Below are 11,251 nucleotides of genomic sequence, written 5' to 3'. Positions count from 1 at the left end.
TGCCCGTCCCTATCTACCCTGTGTACAGAGGGAATGAGATTGATACTTGATGTGAAGACTCCTTCCCTCTCTGCTGGTATTTAAAGTTACTACTCCCTGAATAACAAGCTCTGGTAGCATAGTGGTTATGAATCAGGCTGCAAACCTCAAGGTCAGCAGCTCGAAACTACCAGCTGTTCCACAGAAGAAAGATGAGGCTTTCTTCTCCCGTAACGATTTACAGCCTCAGAAACCCTGTATAGGGTCGCTATGAGTCGGAACCGACTCCACAGCACATAACCACGATCTCCACGAGTATAGGTCAAGTTCATCAAATTACAACAATTTGCCCTCATTTCCTTTATCAAAAATTGTTTTCTTTTTTAACTTCCTCTAGTCAAGTTCTGGAGTCCTGGTGTGGCACTGTGGGCTAATGCGTCAGACTGCAAAGTCGTTTGAGCTTCAAGGTCAGTGGTTCAAGCTCACCAGCTGCTCCTTGGAAACCCTATACAGGGTCGCTATGGGTCGGAATTGACTCGATGGTACTTAACAACAACAACAGTCGAGTTCTGATTATCAAGCCATCAAGGCTAGGTCAAATAGGGACTATCTACAAGTTTGGGTGTTCTTGTGCATCTCCCCTCACTTCATATCAACTGGATGCTTCACTCTCAGCTCTAGCCCTCTGTGGCTATATGCTTGTCCATGGGCTCAGGTGTCCCCAGATCTCACTACACTTTGAACCAACCAGCACTTCCTCTTCTCTTTCTCATCTCCAAGTCAACAGAAGTCTACGGAACGTGGTTGAATTCAGCCCATTTCTTCATTGCCAGTCCATGATACTTTTAATTTTCTTCTCCAACACCATAATTCAAATACATCAATTCTTATATGGTCTTATTTATTTGTTGTCCAACTTTCACATGCATATAAGGTGATTGAAAATATCGTGGTTTGGGTGATATGCACCTTAGTCCTCAAACCAATCTCTTTGCTTTTGAACACTTCAAAGAGGTCTTTTGCAGCAGAATTACCTCCTGCAATACATTGTTTGATTTTTTGACTGCTGCTTCCATGAGTGTTGACTGTGGAACTAGCATGAAATTACTGGATTACTTCTGTCTCTCTCACACTTACACACACACACATACAATTCTCAGAAATAGAACATCCATTCTTTGAACACCTGATATTCTTCCACAAATACTTAAGAAGCTTAACAGATAGTCCCCACAAAGGAAGTGTACGCTCGTCTCCTAAGCCAGTTCATGTGTTTATTGATGTGTTGATAGCATAGGCTGCACTTCTCCTGCCACAGGCAACAACAAGCCTTGTCCAAATCCTGGCTTCTCCCCTGGCCCCTCTCAACAGTTACTGCTACTGATTTAGTGACGAGAGTGGAACTTCCCTTAAGCCATTTCTGCATACAAATCCATTTTTAAGGAATAATGTCTCCCTAAAAGGATCGATATTGCTGAGTCAAAAAGTATTACTACTAGGGTTCCACTTCATACATGCACAGATTTATTCCAAACAAAAGGTGTTTAGACATGTCTTTACAATCAGTGGATGGTTGCAGACAAGTTCTCTCAGTAATGAATATACTTGTTTTAATCTCATTATTGGTAAGTGCTATTGAGTCAGTTCCGACTCATAGCAACCCTGCATAGCGTTTCTGAGGAGCAGCTGGTGTTTGAACTGCTGACTTTGTGATTCTCAGCCCAGTACTGATTAACCTGCACACCGTATGTATTAAAATAAAAGGTCCAATCAAAACAGTGAAGTCCTGGTTGGTGCCATAGGATAAACATTGGACTGCTAACCACAAGGTTGGCAGTTCAAATCCACCAACCACTTCTCAGAAACCCTATATAAGGTCATTATGACTTGGAACTGACTTCATGGAATTTAACAATAACAATTTTGACAAATTTTATTAAAGGGTACAGGATAATCAGGGTAATTTGTTACAAAGAAATTTAAGAAAATTGAAAACTGCAGTAGTGAAGAAAAAAAGGCAAGAAGGTTGTAGCTAGAGAATGTTTCCCATCATAGCACCTGCTCATTCTTTGAGGGGAGCAAAAGTGTCTTACAAGAATTTCATTGGAAAACCTTATTCCCTCCATCCTACAGCGCTCATCTTTTCCCTTCAGACTTCTTTTTGTTCCCCAAACTCAAAGAACATTGAAAAGGAACACAATATGAGTCCCTAAATGTCAAAACTGCCATTTTGATATGGTGTCAATTTAAAAATCGCAGACTTCTTCAGAGAATTAAAGAGCTGAAAATACTGTCTTCGGAAGTATGTAGTCCTCAGTGCAGGATATATTGAGAAACAATAGCTTCACATGTTGATATTTTTGCTTAATAAAGGTTTCTATGATTTTATAGCAATAGTTTTTTTAAGTACAGGGCAATAGTGCTTATTCTATTTTAGACACCATGTACTTCAGGTTAGAACTAAATAGCTAAGACAGTATACCAATTTCTCTTTAAACTGAACGTGTACATTATCTCTATTTTATGGGCTAATGATTAGCTTTCATGTAATTTGTGAACTACTTACATTTGAAACTGGATCAATGACAAGGCCTTATTCATTCTTCAAGTTTTAGTTCTGAGCCTTTCTCCTCATAGTTGCTGTTAGATTATACTGCATCTTTGTGTTAATTAAAAAAAGATTTGTTCTCTGAATTGATGCTAGGACACCAGACAGAACTGGCTAGTTGTCAGTCTCTATTCATTCCCTGGGTTGGGCATTCCAGATGTTTCATCTTTTATATTGACTTCCAGAAAACTTTTGTTAAAACTACTAAGTCAAATTCACAGAAATCAAGGATATAAAAACTAGAGGTTAAGGGCGGATCATTTTTGTGAGACATTTCTGTATTCAGTTGAAGATAATGATTTGCCCAAAAGTTACCAAAAACAGGTGTTTGGTGGCTTTTTTAAATAACCAGACTTTTTTCAGTCCTAGATCCTACATGAAGTATAGTACAATCCCCCTTAATTCTTTCAGTCATGGGACTGGAAGACACGTTGACCTCTTTTACTTTATCCAGAGGAAACTTTGTGCCTAACGTCACAAAGTTCTTTCATCTACTCATTCCCATTACTTCTAGGTCAGGCACTCTTTCAGGCAAAACATTAGCCAGATTTCTGGAACTCTTTCCTGGATTCTCTCAAATACATATTTATTTTGCTGGAGGTCCTAACTTCTTCCATAAAGTTATTGTTGTAGTTAAGTGCCATCAAGTCGGTTCCTACTCGCAGCGACTGTATATAGGGTTTTCAAGGAGCGGCTGATGAGTTTGAACTGCCGACAGCACCACAGGACACCATCAAATAGTGAATGTAAGTACACTCGTACACACTAACACAACTCCTATTTTATCGAGGTGAATGCCCAGGAAAAGGGCTTTTTACTAAACAGAAATAAACCCATTGCTGTCGAACCGAATTAGGAGTTCTGGTGTGGCGCTGTGGGTTAATGCGCTGGACTGAAAAGTCGGTTGGAACCGCAAGGTTCAAGCTCATCAGCTGCTCCTTGGAAACCCTATACTGGGTCGCTATGGGTCGGAACCGACGCGACGGCACTTAACAACATAGAATCATAGCAACTGATAAAAGGCCAAATTTCACAAAAATGTATCCCAAAAGCTCTCGAGCCTCTGGCTACTCTTCTTCAATCGCTTCTTTGGGGTGCCTGTTAACCAGCTTCCGCTCACCAGCCCGTCATTGGGTGACTGCCTCTGTCCTTCCTTACTGGTTACCAATAAAGTTGTTACAAAATGACCTTGAGCGTCTTCCCTTCTACACCCGATTGCCCGCCTTCTCCATCCGGGTGCTGCGGCGTGGATAAGAGCAGGACTGCGCCTGCGCGCCTAGCCCCACTCTTTCGACCTCTGCCGCAGCTGCTGCCGCCGGGGAAGGTAAGGCGAGGGCGCGGGAGCCGGGCCTTGGTCGGGCGGAGCAGCGCCCAGTGGGGACCCATTCATTTTTCTGGCATCTCTCTGGGCGTGGGGCCCAATCTGCCGGCGTGCCCGAAAGCCCACGGGTCTCAGGCGGGAAGGGCAGGCCCCGGGAGGGCACTTGACCTTAAGCCTCTTTACCTCCGCAGCGAGGAAGCGGGAGAGGAGCCCACGCCGCCTGTCACCCAAGTCCTGCAGCCGCGCCTCCCCGAAGAATAGAAAATGTTCGCCTGCGCCAAGCTCGCCTGCACCCCCGCTCTGGTACGTAGCCCAAGCTGGGCTGGGGTGGGGGGATGGGGAGGCCGAGGGCCGAGCCTCTTGGCCCGGGAGCGTCCACGTTGTTGTATGGGCAACCTCGGGCGGGGCGCAGCACCCTCCTGGGAACAGCTTTCCCCACGTCCCGTAACCTCAATGCCCTTTTCTTCCTTTCCTCCTGATCCTGCGGGACATCTTGCTCCCCTTCGCCCCGCCACTAGGGCGGTGGAGAACTGCCAAGGCCTTGCTGTCAGGCCCCCTCGGTGTAGGTCAAGGCCTCCTTGCCCCTCCAACGTCTCCCCGCTCGTTGTTGTCTCGGGGTCGGCGCGAAAGTTGGGGTGCTGTGGAGACTGTAGGGGCCTTCGGAGGCCCAGTTCACCGAAGAAACTCACGCCACTGTCAGTCTGTAGGTCAAACCCGCTGCTGCAGAGGGAGGGACTTTGCCTCTCGCCTAGTGTGGGCGGAGGAAGGTGGTGCGGGAGCCGAAAAGCTCTTTTCTACTTTGGGAATCTTTATTTCCATAACCATTTTGGAGACTGTAGGTGAAGTGAAAATCTGGGGGGTTTGTCTCTGAGAATCAGGGCTTGGTTCAGAAGGGATTTTCTATGACCTTAGTTTAGTGGACACTCAAGGACAGAGAAGCTGGACGGAATAAAGTCCTTCTGCTCAGAGTATTTCACCGATTCTTCTTAAGCTGGTGTGGAATTAAACTGTTTTTGTATATCATGATATAATGGGCCCATAGGTATATTGTGGAAATGGTGGGAGTTCATATTAACCGAGCTATTTTAAATGACAAACATTTATAGTGACGCTCATGATGTTTGTTGGTCCATTTAAGCTTACTAATCAATATGGATGTTTATTGTTATTTTTCCTGAACTGAATTGTGGCGATACGGTAATTTAATTTTTAAAAGCAATACTTACTCTTCTAAATTAGATTTTTTTTTGTTCAGATTATTACAACGAGATTGTACATCTAGCTTTAAAACTTCATTCACAACATCAAAGCTTTATTAAAATTGCTTTATGTATTGAAAATTGACCAAACAGCCAAGATGAGTCAAAGTCAATGCATAATAAATGTAAGCTAAGACATCAAATCCTTTTTGGCTCATTTTTGCTCTTTGTTGTCTTACAACTCCTGATATAAGAGGAGTCACAGAAGTCTTGTCTGTTTTTTTACCTAATACTTGGAATCTGTTTTTCATTACTAGATCCGAGCTGGATCCAGAGTTGCATACAGACCAATTTCTGCATCAGTGTTATCTCGACCAGAAGCTTGGACTGGAGAGGTAAAAACAGTCATTAGATACATCGGATAACACTACCACGTAGGCCTTACAGATTTGTGTGTTTAGGACTTTTGACTTTGATTAGAGTAGGAAAAAATAACTCTTAATTTGAGGGCAATCCTTTTCCACCCTTTTATCCAAAAAAATATGCAGAAGATGAATCAGAATTTTCCTATATCCAAAACTTAATCCACTTGAGTTGGCCAAGAAATACTATATTTGGTATTTATATTTAAGAATATAATCTTGAGTTGTCTGTATTTAAAATGATCGTTCTGTCGGTTTATTTGAAAAGCTTCTGTCTGGCCAGTTCACGTATGCTGTTTTTACTTGGTCAGCAGCCTTATAAGGTATGTTGTTAAGTGTCTTCGAGTTGGTTCCTGACCCATAGTGACCCTGTATAGTGTTTCCGAGGAGCAGTTGATGAGCTTGAACCGCTGACCTTGCTGTTCAAGTGGCTTTGCAGTATGGCACATTAACCCACAGCGCCACACCAAGATATGTTATTTCATTCTATCCCTTACCTTTTCTTTTGTGCTTACTGCCTCCTGTTTAAACTCAATTGTAAACCTGTGTAGTTACCATTTTGACAGAACAGTAGTGGTTAATTACTGATTTGACCTTTTCCTTTGTTTCCTGTTGTTCTAGGGCTCAGGAGTGTTTAATGGGGCCCAGAATGGTGTGTCTCCACTAATCCGAAGGGAGTTTCGGACCAGTGCAATCAGCAGAGACATTGATACTGCTGCCAAATTTATTGGTGCAGGTGCTGCAACAGTAGGAGTGGCTGGTTCTGGTGCTGGTATTGGAACCGTCTTTGGCAGCCTCATCATTGGCTATGCCAGGTAATCTTTTCTGTCTCTAGTTTGAGTGCTGACACATGAGGAATGCAACAACCAATTATGTACCAACTACTGAATGGGAAGCTAACTTGCTTTGTAACTAATACCTAATTTCTAGGCTATCATGTCTTAAAAAGTATAAAACATGCTTTCAGAGGAATAATAACCATATTAAGAAAGTCAGAGTCCCTCAAAATGGTTGAGAACTATATACACTGACAGAAACATCCCCCTAACTTTATATCCTGTATGATTGGGATTGAGGGAAAAGGAGAAACAAAAGAGATCTAGGCAAATACTCTTCCAATATACTTGACAGTTTACAAAGATAATTCTGCATACTAATAATCTGTGATTCTTTAATATTCATCATCTTAATCAGCTCAAATAATACTTCAAAATAACAATCATGTGTTGTTTCTTTTAGAAACCCTTCTCTGAAGCAGCAGCTGTTCTCATATGCTATCCTGGGATTTGCCTTGTCTGAAGCTATGGGTCTCTTTTGTTTGATGGTTGCTTTCTTGATTTTGTTTGCCATGTAACAAAAATTACTGTTGGAGATGTTGGCATTCATATTAATTACGGAATGGATATAATTCTGTGTATCTTACTGTGACTCCGAAAACTGTAGTGTTGGTGTCATGGAAATGTACGTTATTTCCAAAGTCATTTCATTAAAGATGAAAACTTTAATTTTTGCTGTGATCTGTACTTCTCTAAATTTGGTTGACCACACAGAAGAGCATATACGTGGCAGATGCTATATAATTGGGATGATACAGCAGTTGTCTCACTGATGAAACAGATCCTGGTGTAATTGAGGGGGGGGTTATATGGTGCCCTACACATTGTAATTTATAGGACTTTTGCTTATTCGTATAAAGGAAAAATATAAGTGTTTTGAGCATCTATAAAATATGGTTAATTGTCTCTAAGATAGTTTATGTTTTTAAGAGTAGAATCACCTTCTAGGACTGACTTAGCTGCATCTAAAAATTAAATAATGCTAATTGATTAGGAATTGACGTAAGTCTCACTAGGTAATTGTATGTTTATAATAACTCTACTGGAGTCATTATAAAAGTCTTTTGGAGTCTGGTATGGCGCTGTTGGTGGGTTAATGTGCTGGACTGCAAAGACTATTTGAGCTGCTAAATCAGTGGTTCAAGCTCACCAGTTGCTCCTTGGAAACCCTAAACAGCGTTGCTGTGGGTCAGAACTGATTCAGTGGCACTTAACGATAAGAACTCATTCTGACTAGCAGATAGTTTCTTAACTTGAAAAGATTCTCATTTAAAAACAAAATGTAAACTGGCCACATTTTTTAAACCAAAAGTTGCTTAAGGCTGCTGGTAACATATTTGTACTAGGAGTCTTGACTTGGTGAGTGGTAGTTGATTCAACGGTATTTTGTTTTAATAATGTTTCTTAGGCAGACTTTTCCTATTACAAGGAAGGAAGTAGTGCTACTGTAGAGTGAATTAAGTTTCCCCCTAGCAAACTGGCATGCCAGTTGCAGCGTTTATAGATGACAGCTATCTTACTCCAGTAATTTGACTTCTGCTAAGGAAAAGCAACCACGCACTAGTGTTCTCATAGTGTAGTGGGAAGACCACCTACGTCACGTCACCAGAAATGTTTAATAGAGATCCACAGGATGTAACCCAAACCCTAACTCCACTGAGGAACTGATCTTGACTCATAACACCCAATTAGGTTTCCAAGGCTTTAGATCATTGCAGAAGCAGACTGCCACATCAAGTCTCACAGAGGGGCTGATGAGTTCAAAATGGACCTTTTTGTTAGCAGCCAAGCAGTTTAACCAGTGTACCGTTAGGGTCCAGACCTACTGAATTAGAATCTTTGGACATGAAAACCTGCATTATTTAAAAGATACCTGGGTAATTTTTGTGAAGCCTACTATTTGTGAATTTATGCATAGTAGATTCTTCCCAACTTTTATATGTATAGAAAGACAACATTTAATTAACGTTAGATATGAACTATACCTAATTACTTCAACTTAATGTACAAATTTGAACTGGAGACAGGGACAGAACTCATTTGGAGTGTTTTGATTAAATCTATCAAATAAATTCCTGAAGCCTTTACTGATTTCTTGAAAAGGACAGTTTGAACTCAGCAATGTAAAGAAAAAATACTGTACTGATAACCCAGCAATTGAAGACAGATTGTTATTAAGTGCTGTCGCATCAGTTCTGACCCATTCAACCTTGTATAGGGTTTCTGAGGAACATCTGGTAAGCTTGAACCACTGACCTTGCAGTTCAAACTGACATTGCAATTGAGCGCATTAACCCACAGTACCATACCAGGACTTGGATATATACCAAAAAACAATCGTTTAAACATTCAAACAAAAACTTGCTCATAGCAGCACTATTCATAATAGCCAAAAGGTAGAAACAACCCAATATCCATCAACTAATGAAAAGGAGCTCTGGTAGCGTAGTGGGTACTAATCGGGCTGCAAACCTTAAGGTCAGCGGTTCGAAACTACCAGCTGCTCCGCGGGAGAAAGATGGAGGCTTTCTACTCCGGTAAAGATTTACACCCTCGGAAACCCTATACAAGGTCGCTATGGGTCGGAACCGACTCGACGGCACATAACAACAATGAAAAGGAGCTCTGGTAGTATAGTGGTTAAAAGTTGGGCTGCTAACTTCAAGGTCAGCAGTTCAAAACTGTCAGCTGTTCCACGAGAGACAGATGAGGATGTCTATACAGGGTCGCTGTGAGTCAGAACCGACTCCACAGCATATCACTACCACCAGTGAATGGCTAAACAAAATGTATGTCCACATAATGGAGTAGTTAGCCTTAAAGAGGAATCGTTAGTCATGCTATATAATGGGTGAAACTGAAAATACGCCAAGTGGGATAAGTCTGCTATCAAGGCCATATTCTATGATTCCATTTAATCAAATCCAGAATAGACAAATTTACAGAGAAGCAGATTAGTATTTGCCAGGAACTGGGGAAAGAGAAGGGTAAGTGGCTGCTTCATGAGTATAAGATTTCCTTTGGGGATTATTATAGTACTGATGGTTCCACAGCATTGTGAATGTATTAGATGTCACTCAGTTGTGTGCTTTACAATGGTAAATGTGTATTTTACCACAATGAAAAAAAAAGGACTTTATTGTATATGTAACAAAGTCAACTTTTAAAAATCATAAGGAAATACTAAGATGAACTAGTGCCATACCTTGCTTACAACCTGTTAAAAGTGCTGGTTTGATTGCTGAAGAGGCCTGAAGGACTGATTGGGTAATAGGTTTCTGGCAAGAGCTGCCCCAGCTGAGGGAATTCCCTGAGAAATGGAAAGGAGATGCCTGGGTAGATGCATGGCCTCCTTGTCACTGAACCAAAACAAACCAAGCCTTTCGAAAGTACTGAGAACTTAAAAGCTTAACCGCAGGCTGTTTTATCTAGAAGGCAGAGGCAGTACTGTATCAAAAGATCAACATCCTTGAATAGATATTCCGTGAATCAACACCATCCCCATGATAAGTTGCAGACTAGACCACTGATTCATAGGGTTTTCACAGGCTGATTTTCAGAAGTGAGATCAGACCATTCTTCCTCATCCATCTCAGTGACACCTGTTAAGCATTGTGACCTTCCAGAAACAGGTTACCAGGCCTATTTTCCAAGGCACTTCTAAGTGGGTTTGAACCTCCAACCTTTTGACTAGTAGATGCATGCATAACTATTTGTGCCACCAAGGAATTCCCTAGACCTATATGCAAACAACTAAAATTCAAGGTAGAATGGTGCATTCTGCAAGAGTGGCAATCAATGATAAGATGATGAAAATGTGTAGAAATCATTTCCTGGTGATGAAATCATGAAGAATAGCTATTTGTCTACAACTTCTGATAGACCTACAGGTGGAATAAGGACAGGCCCAAAGAAGAAGCCACCCTGGCTAGTGAACAGCATGAGCAGAGAAAAGGTCAATCAGTGATGCATCAGGACAGGAGTAACAAGGAACTACCTGGACATGGAAGAGAAATAGTGTAGGAGAAGGCTGCAAACAGAGCCCTGCTGGCACAGTGCATTAAGCATCGGACTGCTAACTACAAGGTTGTTGTTAAGTACCGTGGAGTCGGTTCCGACTCAGTGACCCTGCACAGGGTTTCCAAGGCTGTAAATCTTTACGGGAGCAGAAAGCCTCATCTTTCTGCCGCAGAGCGGTTGATAGTTTCAAACTGCCAACCTTGAGGTTAGCAGCCCGATTCGTAACCACTACGCTACAGGTGCTTCAAATCCACTCTGGAGAAAGATGAGACTGTCTGTTCCTGTAGTGGTTTGTAGCCAAAAACCCTCTATAGGGTCGATGTGAGATGGTATTGGGTTGGCTTGATGCTTGGGATAACAGGAGAAAGCTGATTTGGAGGAAATGATGAGTATTGTTAGAATATTAATACCAGATTGAGGTATAATCTTACCCATTGACCTGTAGACTTGAAAAGAGAAGAATGGTATGGTGAGTGATATGGAGTAAATGGGACTAAAGGAAGTGCAGAATAGCAGTAAGGATCCAGCTTCAGGTTGTTGTTGTTAGGTGCCATTGAGGCAGTACTGACTCATAGCGACCTTATGCACAGCAGAATGAAACACTGCCCGATCCTGGGCCAACCGCACTACCATTGCCACGATTGAGTCCATCCATGTTGCCATTTGAACAATCCATCTTGTTGGGGGTCTTCCTCTTTTTCTCTGACCCTTCACCTTACCAAACATGATATCCTTCTCCAGCTACTGCTCCCTCCTGACAATATGTCCAAAGTATGAGAGACGAAGTTTGGCCATCCTGGCTTCCAAGGAGCACTCTCTAGCTGCACTTCTTTCAAAACAGATCTACTGATTCTTTTGGCAGCCCA

The 11,251-nt window shown here is 41.9% G+C and overlaps 1 protein-coding gene across 1 annotated transcript; it reads left to right on the top strand.

The window, feature by feature from the left end:
- Positions 1-3,931: 3,931 nt before the first annotated feature.
- ATP5G3 (ATP synthase, H+ transporting, mitochondrial Fo complex, subunit C3 (subunit 9)) lies at positions 3,932-7,103 on the top strand. The gene is made up of 4 exons (XM_006866662.1): positions 3,932-4,211; positions 5,425-5,502; positions 6,151-6,344; positions 6,769-7,103. Exons 1-4 carry the CDS (start codon positions 4,173-4,175, stop codon positions 6,881-6,883), a joined length of 426 nt encoding a protein of 141 aa, XP_006866724.1. The 5' UTR covers positions 3,932-4,172; the 3' UTR covers positions 6,884-7,103.
- The last annotated feature ends 4,148 nt before the right edge of the window (positions 7,104-11,251 follow it).

This window comes from Chrysochloris asiatica, unplaced genomic scaffold (genome assembly GCF_000296735.1).
Source record: "Chrysochloris asiatica unplaced genomic scaffold, ChrAsi1.0 scaffold00094, whole genome shotgun sequence".
NCBI lineage: Eukaryota > Metazoa > Chordata > Mammalia > Afrosoricida > Chrysochloridae > Chrysochloris > Chrysochloris asiatica.
Note: the sequence above shows the minus strand (reverse complement) of the source record. Positions and strands in the feature narration are given on the sequence as shown.